The sequence below is a fragment of the Pelobates fuscus genome, chromosome 11 (genome assembly GCF_036172605.1).
Source record: "Pelobates fuscus isolate aPelFus1 chromosome 11, aPelFus1.pri, whole genome shotgun sequence".
Classification (NCBI taxonomy): domain Eukaryota; kingdom Metazoa; phylum Chordata; class Amphibia; order Anura; family Pelobatidae; genus Pelobates; species Pelobates fuscus.
The window spans coordinates 139,990,774-140,005,164 of record NC_086327.1 but is presented as its reverse complement, the minus strand read 5'-3'; the positions used below and the strand labels follow the sequence as shown (position 1 = coordinate 140,005,164).

The following is a 14,391-nucleotide window of genomic DNA, read 5'->3' as shown; positions in this document are numbered from 1 at the left end:
AGCTCCCGTGTGGGCCCTCCGCCCATGTCTGTGCCAGGGATCTCCCTCTATCATAAAGACTGAGGTCCTCCCTTCTTCGTGGTATGAGTGCGAGGTCCTGTTGTTTGGCCTAGTGTTTGGGGGGTCTCATGTTAGGGAGGGCTCGTTCAGCCATGGGTCCCAAATTTTATAGAAGTGATGTGATGTTTCGTGGATCTTGGCTGAGAGCCTGTCCATCTCCATAGCCTCCCTGGTTTTGCGTATGACTACAGCTAATGTGGGTATATTCGGGGTGCCCCAGAGTTCTGCTATTGCTCGTCTAGTTGCTAAGGCCAGTCTGTTCGTGAGTTTGTTTTGTGCTCTAGTTAGGGGTTCCCATGGCTTGGACAGGAGCCATATCCAGGGGTCTAGGGGTATGTTGGTGTGGAGGAGGTTGGAGATCAGATGTGCGACTTCTGTCCATAGTGGCGTCAGCTTGGGGAATTGCCACCAAAGGTGTATATATGTGCCCCTGTGTCCGCACTGCTTCCAGCACAGGTCTGTGTCTACCTTTCCCATGTGGTATAGCCGTGTAGGTGTTCGGTACCATCTCAGCATAGTTTTATAGGCCTTTTCTTCATAATTTACGCATATGGATATGGATGCCGTGGCCTCCCACACCTCCTGCCAGTCTGTCGGGTCGTCTGGTGGTCCCAGGTCCCTCTCCCAAGCCGCCACATATGTCATTGCTCCCGGTGGTTGGTTAGTGATTAATAGTGTGTAATTTTTAGTGATCTGTCCTTTGTGGGTTGGGTTGTGTATGCATGTTCTTTCGAAAGTTGTAAGTCTGGTGGTGGCTGCTGTCGTGTTTTCTGGGAGTTCCAGGAAGCTCCTCAGTTGTATGTATCTGAAGAGGTCGTGAGTGTTGTATGCTCGGTGTGGTTGTGGTAGTTCGTTGTAGTGTAGTAGTTTCCCACCAACAAAGAAGTGGTAGAACCTATAGAGGTCATTGTATGCACAGTGTGCAAAGTCTTTCGGGTTCATGCCTGGGAGGAAGGCTTTATTGCGCAGTATGGGGGTTAGTGGTGTTGGGTTATTGATGATGGGGAATTTCTTGGTGAGTTTGTCCCATATGGCAATGGAGTTTGACAGTGTTGGGGGAGTTGGTGGTGGCATGGGCCTGGATTTTCTTGGTACCCAGAGGTAGAGGGAGGGGAGGTCGAAGCCAAATAGATCATGTTCCAGTTCAACCCACCATTCGATCCCTGGTGGTGCGTGGAGATTTTGTATGTGGGTGAGTTGGGCAGCATGGTAATAGTGTTGGAGATGGGGTAGACCCAGACCTCCGGTTCTATTGGGGATGTACATCGTTGTTCGGTTTATTCTGGGTCGTTTATTCGCCCAGATGAATTTGTCTATGTGTGTCTGTATGTATTTGAAATCCGAGTTGGGTATTGGGATGGGGAGGGTCTGGAAAAGGTAAAGGTAGCGTGGTAGCAGATTCATCTTTACCGAGGCTAGACGTCCCAGCCACGACAAAGACAAGTCCCCCAAGCGGAGCAGGTCGCTTGTTGTTTTTTGTATCAGCAGAGTGAAGTTCAGTGCGTATGTGTGGTGTAGTTCCGCTGGTAGAGCGATTCCTAAGTATGAGATGTGTGAGGTGTTGTATCTGAATGGGTATGTGTTTTGTATCTCTGTGGTTTGGTTCTATATTGAGCATGAGTGCCTCGGTTTTATCTAGATTTAGCCGGTATCCTGATATCTCGGAATATTCCTCTATGAGTTTGAGGAGAGGTGGGAGGGAGTGTGACGGGTTCGTGAGTGACAATAGCAGGTTGTCAGCGTATGCCGCTGCTTTGTATGTTTGTGTGCTTACTGTGATACCTGTTATTGTGTGTGTGGTGCGAATGAGGTGCATTAAGGGTTCGAGGGATAGGGCAAAGAGGATGGGGGACAGTGGGCATCCCTGCCTCGTTACATTTTTTATGGAGAAGGTAGGTGGGTTTGTGTTCGGTATGAGGAGGTTGGCCGTGGGGTTGGTTATATATTGTTTTGATTGCATCTTGGAAGGGTTTGGGGAAGCCGAATTTCTCCAAGGTGGCAAAAAGGAATGGCCTAAGGCCTTCTCGGCACCTAGAGATAGGAGGAGGGTCGGAATATTGCGTTGGTTTGCCACCCAGATCAGGTCTATCATCCTTCTGGTGTTGTCACTGGCTTGTCGGGTGGGGATGAAGCCCACCTGGTCTGGATGGATCAGTTTGGTGAGAAATGGCAAGAGCCGGTTGGCGAGTATTTTAGTGAAAATCTTCAAGTCCACGTTTAAGAGGGATATGGGTCTGTAGTGGCCTGGGTCTGATAGGGGTTTGTTGGGCTTGGGTAAGAGGCAGATGTTAGCCTGTAGCATTTCTTTGGGGAGTGGTTCTCCTTGTAGTAGGGAGTTATATAGCCTTATCATGTGTGGCAGTAGTGTGTCTAGGAATGTTTTGTAATAAATGCCTGAGTATCCATCTGGGCCCGGGCTTTTATTTGGTTTGGTGGCTCCAATCGTGGCTGTCACCTCCTGTTCCGAGATGTCGGCCGAGAGTTGTGCGAGTGCGCCGTCTGGTAAGGTGGGTAATTTGGTTAGTTCGAGTAATGTGTGGATGCGGTCCGTTGTGTTTTGTCTGTGCTGTGGGGAGTGGTTGTGTAGGTTTCAGAAGTATGTTTGGAATGACTCTGCAATTTTCACTGGAATATCTGTGGTGTTCCCAGAAGGTGTGCGAACGTGGTCTATGTGTTTGGCCTGTGTTCTTTTGCGTAGCCTGCGTGCGAGGAGGGTATCGGCTTTATTTGATTTTTCATAAAACATTTGTCGTGTCCATTGAAGGGCTTTAGTTGCATCGACTGTCATTGCGTTCTTAAGGATTTGCCTCTGTAGTTGGAGTTGTGCAGTGAGGTTAGGGGTGGGTGTATGCTTGTGTTTGGCCTCTAGGTTTCTAATTTCGTTAAGAGTTGTTTCTATGTGTGCTAGGCGTGTTTTTTTGCGTGCTGTTGCTATGCTGATGAGGGAGCCCCTAAGTACCGTTTTGTGTGCGGCCCATAGAATTGCTTGTGATTGGACTGAGTCTTCGTTCGTGGTGAAATAGTTTGTGAGTTCTGATTTAAGTTGTTGTACTGTTTGTGTAGTAGGATTGGGTTGAGTCTCCATGACCAGGGTTTGGAGATTTGTGGTGGCTGAAATGTTCAGGATATTTCAGCGTGATCAGACCAGGTTACATTGCCTATTGCTGTTGCTGTTGTAATTGGGAGAAGTGACGGGGAGACTAGGAAGTAGTCAATGCGGGAAAATGTTTTATGTGGCTGGGAGTAAAATGTGTAGTCTTGTGCAGTTGGATGGTGTATTCTCCATATATCGATACGTTTGTTGGAGATAAAGTCTGCCATGAGTTTGTCCGATCTGGATGGTTGGTTTTGGTTAATTCAGCTATTTTCTATTTTACCATAAGTTTTAAAACTGCTGTATTTGTAATAGATGGGTTTATTTTCAGGTAATGAAGTCATTAACCAGCTCATACCTGCAGGTCATCTATATATTTAAAAGATGTATTTAAAGCACTAGCGGTGAAGTAATTAAAGTGAATGATGTCTAAGGCAATTTGTATTGGGGTAAAAAGGCTGGTTTTCAAATATGAAATAATTATCAGTCTTTTCTTTAATCATATGTACACGATTCAGCCTAAATGTATTTATTAAAACTAGAATGTGCTCAAATGCAAATAATATTCAAATATTTCATTCAAACTCTATTCATTATTAATTATGTTTTGATTAAAATGTTTTCTTTCAGTGAAAGTGGATCTAATGCCCATTTATTTCTCCAAGAGTTTGAATTTTAGTTTAGCGCATTTCCTCATCGGACAAATCCCAGACTATAATGTGGCTTATAAACTGAATTAAAAAAATGTAGGCTGAAATAGCGGATACGGAAAGATTCTCCAACTTAGCCATAGGCACAGTTTAACTACTTTAGACTTAATTTTGCAATTGGGTTTATAACTTTTATTTTTTCGGGCTGTTGTGGTTATGGTGCTTGGATAATAGTGGAAAATAATGATTTTAACATTGCATGAACCAACTCCGTGAATGCTGCGTAATAAACCAGTTACTGTAACGAAGCAAGGACCGTAGGAGATTTTCACAAATTAGAGGATAAAGTCATCAGATGCAGAATATATTAAACAAAATCTCCAGACTGGACTATTACAGGTAAGAAAAAGCACCCTGGGGGAATAAGGGAAGGGGTGGAATAAGGAGGCATTGGGGGTGCAATGGAAGGGGTAAATTGAGAGTGTAATTCAGGAGGTTTGTGAAGGTGAGGGGTGGGTTGAGGGAACATTTGAGGTACTGGAAGGTTTGAGAGCATTAACCTACCAGGGAGGTGCACAAGAGTTTGGGGCAGGGGAATTGAGGTCGGTTTAAGAAATGCATGAAGGTCTATGCGCTGGAGAGATTAAGGGGAGGCTTAAATCTTCAAATGTTGTTGGACTGCAAAGTTAAAGACTCTTTGCCAACCATTTTCTGGCAGTTCACCCTGATACCATTGATGCTGAACTTTGCACGGTATATATACAGGTTCTGGGAAATTGAACACGTGACCCAGAAATTCCTACTCACAATAATGGGGTCACATTAACAATCTCACTGCCTGTTCAATGACCACGTTGTAGTTTTGACATTTCTTGCACTTTCTACTGGATTTGATTTGCCACTCAGACCTTAAGATACCTACCTACTGGGGGCAGCCATCTTGGCTTGATTTGCATGATTAGCCTTCCCCATTGATGTACTCTACAGATCTGGAAGGAGAGGTAATATGTCCTGGTAGAAGCAATGAATTATGGGGGTTGTAGTCTTTTGACAGCAAGATGTCCTGACTTTGAACCTCCTGCACTAACGTCTCTTGTGGTTACTCCATCTTCTGAAGCTGGTAGAACATATTAACCCTCCCAATTCAGTGGGTTACATTATTGGGGAAGGCCGTCTATGGTAATATTGCCAAGATGACTGCCCTAATAGGTAAGCAATAGAAATGGTGACAGTTCCCCTTTAAAAACGAAACACCTGTTTCATCCGTTTGGCAAAATAAATCAAGCAACGTCCAGTAATATTTATATCTAGATAAATACATGGTAAATGAAATGAGGAGCGTACGTTTATTGTACAGCGCTGCGGAATAAGCTTGCGCTATATAAATATTACTAATAATAATAATACGTAACATAAAATGTGGTTCATTCTCTCTTATTTGCAGATCATTTCTCTATCGAGCCCTTTATTGAGCCCTGTGCAGCAGGAAATGGGTCAAAATTCTAAACCTTTTTTTTTTAATAATACCGTGATGTGACATATTTATTCCCTTATGTACAAATAATGAAAAAAAAAAGTTTTTTTTTTTTTTTTAATTAGTTTAGGAATTTTGTTAGTTTATTTGGTGCCATGAAATTAGAGCTTATTTTATTGAGTTTTAGATGTAGAAATAGTGTAATCCACTTATAGGGAATGTCCCTCTGATAACAGCCAGATGGTTAGGTTAGAGGTTGGTTCTTTCGGCATCTCACAATACGGATGTCATTTATTGTCACAGTGATATAGAGCAGGGCTGTCCAGGTTTTTATTAACTGCTTTTAAAAGGCTACATTTTAACAATAGTTAGCTGAGAATGCTGGGAATTGCAGTCCAATAATACTGAAGTCCTATTAGATGGCATCGCCAGTCACAAAGTGATCAGACATGCTTTTCCCAAGCTATCACCTATTTAATGTAAGTACTCGATTTTAGTCACTAAAGCGGGAGTGGTGAAATTCTGACAAGGGAACTGCAAATTGTGCCAAGTTAGCAATTTTGTAAGATTTAAACACTTTCACATTCAGACATGGAGCCCTGATCCAGGGGCAGATCCAAGGGGGAGGGTGGCAATGAGGCAGCCCCCCCCCTCCCTCCCCCCCCCCCCCAAGAAAACAGAGCAGGTCAAGGCTCTCCCCTGCCAGCAGATGCAGGACTGGTGCTATCTAAGCGCCAGCTCTGCTGTTTGCCTTCACGGACCGGAGGGGAGATCAGTAATCTCCCTGGCCGGCCTGCAGGCACTCTGCTGGCAGCCGGCAGGGGAGGGAGAGGGAACCAGGGAACCTGGATTATTTCTTTAAATAATCTACAAGTGCCCCTCCCGAGATCAAGCTCTGGATCCGTCCCTGCCCTGATTATTTTTCTGCTTTATAATTACATTTAGAGCTGATTTATGTTTGCACTCAAACACCTACATAAGAATATTCCCTAACGTCTGAACTGTTGCATTTTTAGGCTGAAATATTTGACTCCTAAAAGCCTCAGCCAGCAGAAGTTACCTTCCTGCAACTCAAAGTGAATTCAACATATAACAAATGGAGTCTAAGATATCCAAGCCTTCAATTCACAAATTAGTTCCATTTAGTAAATACATCTGACAATCATTTACACAAACAACTCAACTCAAAGTCTAAAAACAATATCACAATTAAGCAACTAGCTGTATAATCTCTGAGAATTCTTTCTTTAATACAATTTTCATTCCTGACAAGTTTGAGTTGAGTTGTTTGTGTAAACTATTACTAGGGTTATGGGTAGGGTTAGGAGTAGGGTTAGATTCCTGTCATCATTCCCTTCATTTTACCTCCCACTCCTGTTTTGCCACTTTTCAGAAATCCTAGGCAATTTGGCACTTCTGCAATTTGGTTCGAAATTTCCAAAATTTGGCAATTCGGCAATTCAGCACTTCGCCAATTTCAATTCGGACCAAAACAAATTGCACATGTCTAAAGTTCAGCCACCACACACAACACTCAACCTGCACACACAGGCACACTAATCTCTCCCCTCCCCCCCCCCCCCCCCCCCATATACAGCTCTCAGCCTCCTCCATACACACAATACTCAACCTGCACACACAGGCACACTAATCTCTCCCCCCCCCCCCCCCCATATACAGCTCTCAGCCTCCTCCATACACACAATACTCAACCTGCACACACAGGCACATTCATCCTCCCCCATATACAGCTCTCAGCCTCCTCCATACACACAACACTCAACCTGCACACACAGGCACACTCATCCTCCCCCTATATACAGCTTGCAGCCTTCTCCATACACAGAACACTCAGCCACTACACATACAACCCTCACAGTACAAAGCCCAGAACTCTAAGAGGGGTCCACAATCTGGCATTTTAGCTGGGCCCTTAACCCGGCTTTGCTTTAAATCCAGCTCTGCAATAAGCAAATGTTAAACAGCATCTTATTCAACACTCTTGCCTTCTTGTGAATCAGCAGCATAAAACACTGGGCTTTAGGGTTGAACTTGATGTGTTGCATGACTGAACGCTATCTGTCTATCATTTTCATCTGACCCAGCTTTATAGGGGTTTCCAATTTGGCAAAATTACAATTCTATATTGTATTATGTAATATGATATTAAATTGTGTTATATTATACTATTTTATATTGTGTGCTTTAATTATGTCTATATCTGTGTGACCTTAAAACTGTACATCAAATCCCTCCATCCCCTGCATCATATTGCCGAGAGCCTTGTGTTATAAAAAACTGCAAGAAAATAGATCAAAGGCGCTCTCTAAAAATGTGAGAAGCAATTCAAACTACAAGGGATTCCCTCAACCGTGTATTAGTAGACAAACACAAACAATAAGTAAACTGTGCTTTGTGACTATGGATCAAGATTAAATAAACTTATAGATACATAGAGAGAATGATAAGGAATCTTGTATAGAGTTTATTTATAAAAAGCTTTGGCGAAACGCAGTGAGGAGATTGATTCCATGTGAACTGGTATTAAAGCGTATCACTGATATTATTTATTTATTATATGTATTTTTTTTTATTTATTCATTTATTTTTAATATATTGTTTGTTTTAAATAAAGTACTTTTTTAATTAACTCCAGTCCCTGGATTTGATATATGTTTATTTTTCTTGATCTGGCCCCTACACATCCTGCTCCAGATTACTAGAGCTGGTCATTGCTCTAGCCCTTGTAAGTAGTATACATTTTTATAAACCTGATATTAATTATCTACATATTGCACTATTCTATCTGATGCTGAGATTACTGACCCTCACTGGCTACAGCTTACATCCACAGACTGTGATTGTACCATCCACACGTATTATAAGAGCAGAGCTTTTATAGCTCTATCAAATGTGAGTGTTCTCTTGGCACTTTATATTCAAAATGTCTTTGTATTTTGCAACACTCCAGTATTATTTGTTATTTGGTTTGTGGTTTTTGTTGCTGTTAAGAGACACTAAACAGGATTTCTCATTATTATCAGTATGTATCTTTATGGTTATATAATCTTGATCCACAGTCATTAAGTACAGTACACTATTCTTATTGTTTCGGTGTTATGATAACGTTGGCGATTATAATATATTGTATTTAATGAGGATTAATGAACAAAATATTATTAATGGGACAGTATAGTCACCAAAACAACTTTAACTTAATAAAGGAGTCTTGGTGTATAGAACATGCCCCTGCAGTCTAACTGCTCAATCCCCTGCCATTTAGGCGTTAAATCACTTTGTTTATGCAGCCCATGTCACACCTTCCCTGGCTGTGACTTACACAGCCTTCCTAAACATTTCCTGGAAAGAGTCATCTAATGTTTAAACCTCCTTTATTGCAAATTCTGTTTAATTTAGAATGTCTTATCTCCTGCTCTGTTAATCGCTTGCTAGACCCTGCAGGAGCCTCCTGTATGTAACTAAAGCTCCATTGACAGAGCAGGAGATACAAACTTCTAAAGTAAGTTGAATTTGATTGACAATTAAACTATTTCTTTCATGTAGGCTGTGTCAGTCACAGCCAGGGGAGATGTAGCTACGGCTAGATGTACAGAAACAAAGGGATTTAACTCCTAAATAGCAGAGAATTGAGCAGTGAGACTGCAGGGACATGATCTATACATAAAAAAACTGCTTCATTGAGATAAAGTTATTTTGGTGACTATAGTGTTGAGGAGAGAGCGCAGTGGTTAGTACTCCATAGACAGATTGCTGGTATCATTAAAGTCTCAGATAACACTGCTTCTCATCTTTGAGTGAGCACCATTACGTTGAGTAAAATTAATATTTATGGTGGAAATGGAAAATCTAAAAAAATGAAACACATCCATTTGGTTAAATCATTTGATATCATTTTGTCACATTTTAATACTGAAACAGGTTTATTTATAGATTGATATGTTGAATATCAGAGACATACAGGCAGTTGCTTATTGCACATGTATATATAGAAGAAAATATAAATTAAAGTCAGATTTTTCACATTACAAAATGGGGCGTTCATTACATATGGAAAAATAAAAGCGTCTGTTTTGGCGGCTTCGTGACATGAGACGCTCAATGATCCATGGACTTTAATGTTTACATTCCTGCTTTCGTATTCTTTCCTCCCAACAGATTGTCCGTAAATGGCGAGATCTTCTGTCTAGATCCATTGGGTTCTAGGACGAGGAGTAGATATTAAACATGCGCAACATTTATTGTGCTTCAAATATAGACTTTGAATTGAGAGTTTTCGATAAGCTTTTCAAATGATTTCATAATTTAAGATACAAATTTTAAATTATTTAATATTTAGAAACATATATTTTAATATTTTGATGTTTTTTAAAATGTTTTTTAATATATGATGTACTTTTTGATATTTTAATATTTTGAAAAGAGAAAATTAACAGTTTATCCAAAAATTAGAATTAATACGAAAAGCTTATCAAAGAATATTAGTCAAGACCATAATGCCTCAAACTGCATGAAATTAAAATCTGAATGGGAAAATTGACGCTAAAATAGCCCCACAGTGAAAAGAGATGTGTTGTTATAAAGTTGTTGTTTTCTGGAATTCAATGTATTCAATGTATGAATCCTGAAAAGCTGAACTGCCATTATTAGCTTAACAAAGTGACGACTGATCCTTGTAGTGCTGTGCTCAGACTGGTCAAGCATCATAGGACATGTAGTTACCAGAAGTGAGCAAAGCACTATGGGCATTGTAGTTATTCAATAACTGGGGGTTTACCTTTTGACTATCTCTATACCTAACCAGTTCCAGCTTGGCTTGCTGTCATATGAGAGCCATTATACAGTCATTTCAGTACCAGTCACCTAGAATCCACAATGCAATGCAATAATAATCCTTTTCTTGTGATCGAGATATATTCCTGAGCCTTAAATGCCATGCTTTGATTGCATAAGACTATTGGGAGTAAACAGTCACAAACATTGGACTCCACTAAATGGTCTATTCTGACTCTGTGTCATAGACAGACTTCGCTGGACTTTGATGGAGTCTTAGATGGTTTGTGAATTGCTGGGAGATGGTTTGTCTGTCTGATTTAATATGTGCAGATCCTGCTTTGGAAAACAGTTTTTATTTATCTGACCTTTTTATACCTAAAGGATGAACAATTATAAGGAAGATCAGACACAATGTAATAATATATCTAGGAAGGAGAGGGATGGAGAGAGGGGAGAGGTAATAGCGAGAAGTGGGAAGAAATGTATAGAAAGAATCAGACAAGGGAGAAAGAGAGAGACAGAGAGATACATTTATAGAGAGAGGGAGAGAGAAAGAGGAAGATATTGAGAGAGAGGGAGGGAGAGAAAGAGGGAGATAGAGAGGGGAAGGGACAGAGATAGAGATGGAGGGAGAGGAAGAGGGAGATGGGAAAAGAGAAAGGGAGAGCGAGTATAAGAAGGAGGAGAGAGATATAAAGAAAAAGCATGAGAGAGAAAGAAAGGGAGAGGGGGAGATTGCAGAGAGAAAGAGAGAGAGAGCTGACAAAAAGTTAACAAGACAGAGACAGAGGGGGAGACAGAAGAACAGAAAAGAGAGGGACAGATTGTTTGCAAAACAAAGAGAGGGGAGACAGAGATACAACAAAGATACAGGAAGGAAGAGAGAGAGAAGAAGGGGCAAAAAGAGAGGCAGAGACTGGGTTAAATGGAGTGGAGAGAGTGAGAGAAGTTCAGTCAGGGAGAAGAAAGAATGGATAGAGAAAAATGGGAGAAATGGATAGAGAAAGTGAGATTGAGGAATGGATAGAGAGAGTGAGATTGAGGAATGGATAGAGAGAGTGAGATTGAGGAATGGATAGAGAGAGTGAGATGCAGGAAGGGATATAGAGAGTGAGATGGAGGAAGGGATAGAGAGAGTGAGATGGAGGAAGGGTTAGAGAGAATGAGATGGAGGAAGGGATAGAGAGAGTGAGATGGAGGAAGGGTTAGAGAGAAAGAGATGGAGGAAGGGATAGAGAGTGAAATGGAGGAAGGAGTAGAGAGAATGAGATGGAGGAAGGGGTAGAGAGAGTGAGATTGAGGAAGGGGTAGAGAGAGTGAGATCGAGGAAGGGGTAGAGAGAGTGAGATTGAGGAAGGGATAGAGAGAGTGAGAATGAGGAAGGGATAGAGAGAGTGAGATTGAGGAAGGGATAGAGAGAGTGAGATTGAGGAAGGGATAGAGAGAGTGAGATTGAGGAATGGATAGAGAGAGTGAGATTGAGGAATGGATAGAGAGAGTGAGATTGAGGAAGGGATAGAGAGAGTGAGATTGAGGAAGGGATAGAGAGAGTGAGATTGAGGAAGGGATAGAGAGAGTGAGATTGAGGAATGGATAGAGAGAGTGAGATTGAGGAATGGATAGAGAGAGTGAGATTGAGGAAGGGATAGAGAGAGTGAGATTGAGGAAGGGATAGAGAGAGTGAAATTGAGGAAGGGATAGAGAGAGTGAAATTGAGGAAGGGATAGAGAGAGTGAGATTGAAGAAGGGATAGAGAGAGTGAGATTGAGGAAGGGATAGAGAGAGTGAGATTGAAGAAGGGGTAGAGAGAGTGAGATTGAAGAAGGGGTAGAGAGTAATGGAAGCAGAGAGAAAGCAAGAGATGACAATGACAAATACAAAAGATCTAAAAGGCAAAGAAAAACAAAGAAAGAATGAAGAAAAAAAGACAAACTGACAGAAAACAAGTAGAGCAGAAGAGATGTGATGTTTATGATATATGGCATATGATATACAGTATATAAATAATATTCAGTCTCTGTGCAGTAACATTGATTAACTAATTCCCAGTCTGGAAGGTCTGTTTTATATGATATCGGTTTAAGAACTGCATTGCACATGTGGATCTGCACATAACTTACCAAATGGATTTAGCAGCCAAGACCACTCAAGGACCCAATCCTGTCCAGTTTAACTCCGAAACATCCCCTGGAAATGCCCTTTTTGCTCCTTAGCCGGTATCTTCTCGAGGATCCCAGTGGGTCATTGAGGAGCTGCTGAAGGGAGATCTCACTGAGATGGGAACTTCCTGCTGGCTCAAGCCTGGTCCTGCTCCACTGATGGTCTGATTCCTGCTGGTCTGTGGGCTCCAGATCCACATTTTCATGTTCAGGCTCTTCATAGCCAAAGGAGTGCTCAAAATTATCCTCTAATAATCTGGACAGACTCTACAAAGCAAACCATAAAATATCAAAGTAGAATATCTCATCCGTGTTCTAGCTACTCCATCTACTTCTACAGTTTGTCTAAACAGTCTAACCACCTCAACTTCTTCTACAGATCGTCTAAACATTCTAACCACCTCATCTACTTCTACAGATCATCTAAACATTCTAACCACCTCAACTACTTCTACAGATCGTCTAAACATTGTAACCACCGCATCTACTTCTACAGCTTGTCTAAATGGTCTAACTACCTTGTCTACTTCTATAGTTTGTCCTGACATTATAACCACCTCAACTACTTCTACAGCTTGTGTAAACATTCTAACTTCCTCAATTACTTCTACAGATCATCTAAACATTCTAACTTCCTCAATTACTTCTACAGATCATCTAAACATTCTAACCACCTCTTCTACTTCTAAAGCTTGTCTAAATGTTCTAACTACCATGTCTACTTTTAAAGTTTGTCCTGACATTATAACCACCTCAACTACTTCGGCAATTTGTCTACATATTGTTACCATCTCGTCCATACATTCTAAAATCCCTGCGGAATAAGTTGGTGCTTTACAAATAACAACAAGAATGATAACCATCTCATCTACTTCTAGATCATCTATACGTTCATACCTCCTCAACTCTTCTACAACTGGTCTACATATTCAGACTTACTCATCTACTGCTATGGCATATCTACACAATCTCACCACCTCAACTACTTTCACAACTTTCCTAAATGTTCTATCCACCACATCTACTTCTGCAAATTGTCTATTGACATCTCTATCTAGTCGGTTCTAACCATCTCCTCTGCCTCTACAGTTATTCTGTCCACATACAACAGTTCTAAAATAGTTCATCATTGCATTACATGGGAATTAACTGATGCTGTTTGTGCTTGACAGACCATTCATGATCTAATTGTCTATTCTGTCTAAACTGTTTAATGTCTATTTTTCATTCTGTCTATGAATTTATAGCGTCTCTGTGCACATATCGAAAACACGGTGTTCTCTGTATAAAATAACAGTTTAAAAAAAACACAAATACAGTTAATATTTTCTGCAAGCAGTATATTAAATGTAATTAAGTTCCTGTGTAATATCTAGATGAGAGCATTATAATTTATTTTTGATTAAAGGAGAGATGTTCTGGTGCTCACCTGCAGGTCAGGCAATGGTTTGGCTCTTGCATGATCTTTCAGAAGGACAAGAAGCACAAAAACAGAAGAGCAACTAAATATTCTGCAAGTCATCATTTTCTGTGTGCAATCTTAGTAATGTCCTGCGTCTCTTTGTGGAGATGTTTCAATCCCCTCTTTATATCCCCAGCTCCACCAGTGATGTCAGATCCCTCACATAACAAGGATTGGATGCAGGAGAATGCCTTGGAACTCTCATGTCATAATGCCAAGTGGTTTTATTATAATTAAATGCAGAATGTTGGTAATAAATTTATTGCAACTGAATTGTTACTATCTGAACATTATTCTGGTTTAGAAAAAAAACCCATGGACAATGCAGTCAGTTCTCTGAATTCTGCACACATTTTCTCTTCTACGGAATATATGGTTTAATAAAGCGACGTAAAAACTATGGAACTCGTTTATAACGGCCATTTCTGGGGCAAAGTTCTATCAGAGAGCCATTCAGATGGAACCTTCCGTTGGTTACCATGGTAACTTATAGAACTTTGCTCTAGAATTGCGTTCTGTACTTAACCTGCAAAGTCATTAACAGATGGAAAAAAAGTCATGAGAAACGAAAGGCAGGATTTATTTATTTATTAGCTGGGGAAAAAATCATCTCACTGTCTTTAATTATTTTTTATATATATATATATATATATATATATCTATATATATATATATCTTACATTGTAGGATTTTTTGTC

General features: G+C 40.7%; 1 protein-coding gene across 1 annotated transcript; it reads right to left on the bottom strand.

Moving 5' to 3' along the window:
• Positions 1-9,220: 9,220 nt before the first annotated feature.
• LOC134577221 (C-type natriuretic peptide 1-like) lies at positions 9,221-13,806 on the bottom strand. Its single transcript, XM_063435896.1, has 3 exons — positions 13,661-13,806; positions 12,193-12,498; positions 9,221-9,498 (listed from the first exon to the last, which is right to left on the bottom strand). The coding sequence occupies exons 1-2, from the start codon at positions 13,754-13,756 to the stop codon at positions 12,202-12,204; spliced, it is 393 nt and encodes a 130-aa protein (XP_063291966.1). The 5' UTR covers positions 13,757-13,806; the 3' UTR covers positions 9,221-9,498; positions 12,193-12,201.
• Between the last annotated feature and the right edge of the window lie 585 nt (positions 13,807-14,391).

What these genes read in the sequence shown, in the direction of transcription:
- LOC134577221 (XM_063435896.1), bottom strand. Translation starts at nt 13,756, where the DNA reads ATGATGACTTGCAGAATATTTAGTTGCTCTTCTGTTTTTGTGCTTCTT. An exon ending in AACCATTGCCTGACCTGCAG is followed by an intron (nt 12,499 to 13,660) that starts GTGAGCACCAGA and finishes TTTGCTTTGTAG; the next exon opens with AGTCTGTCCAGATTATTAGA.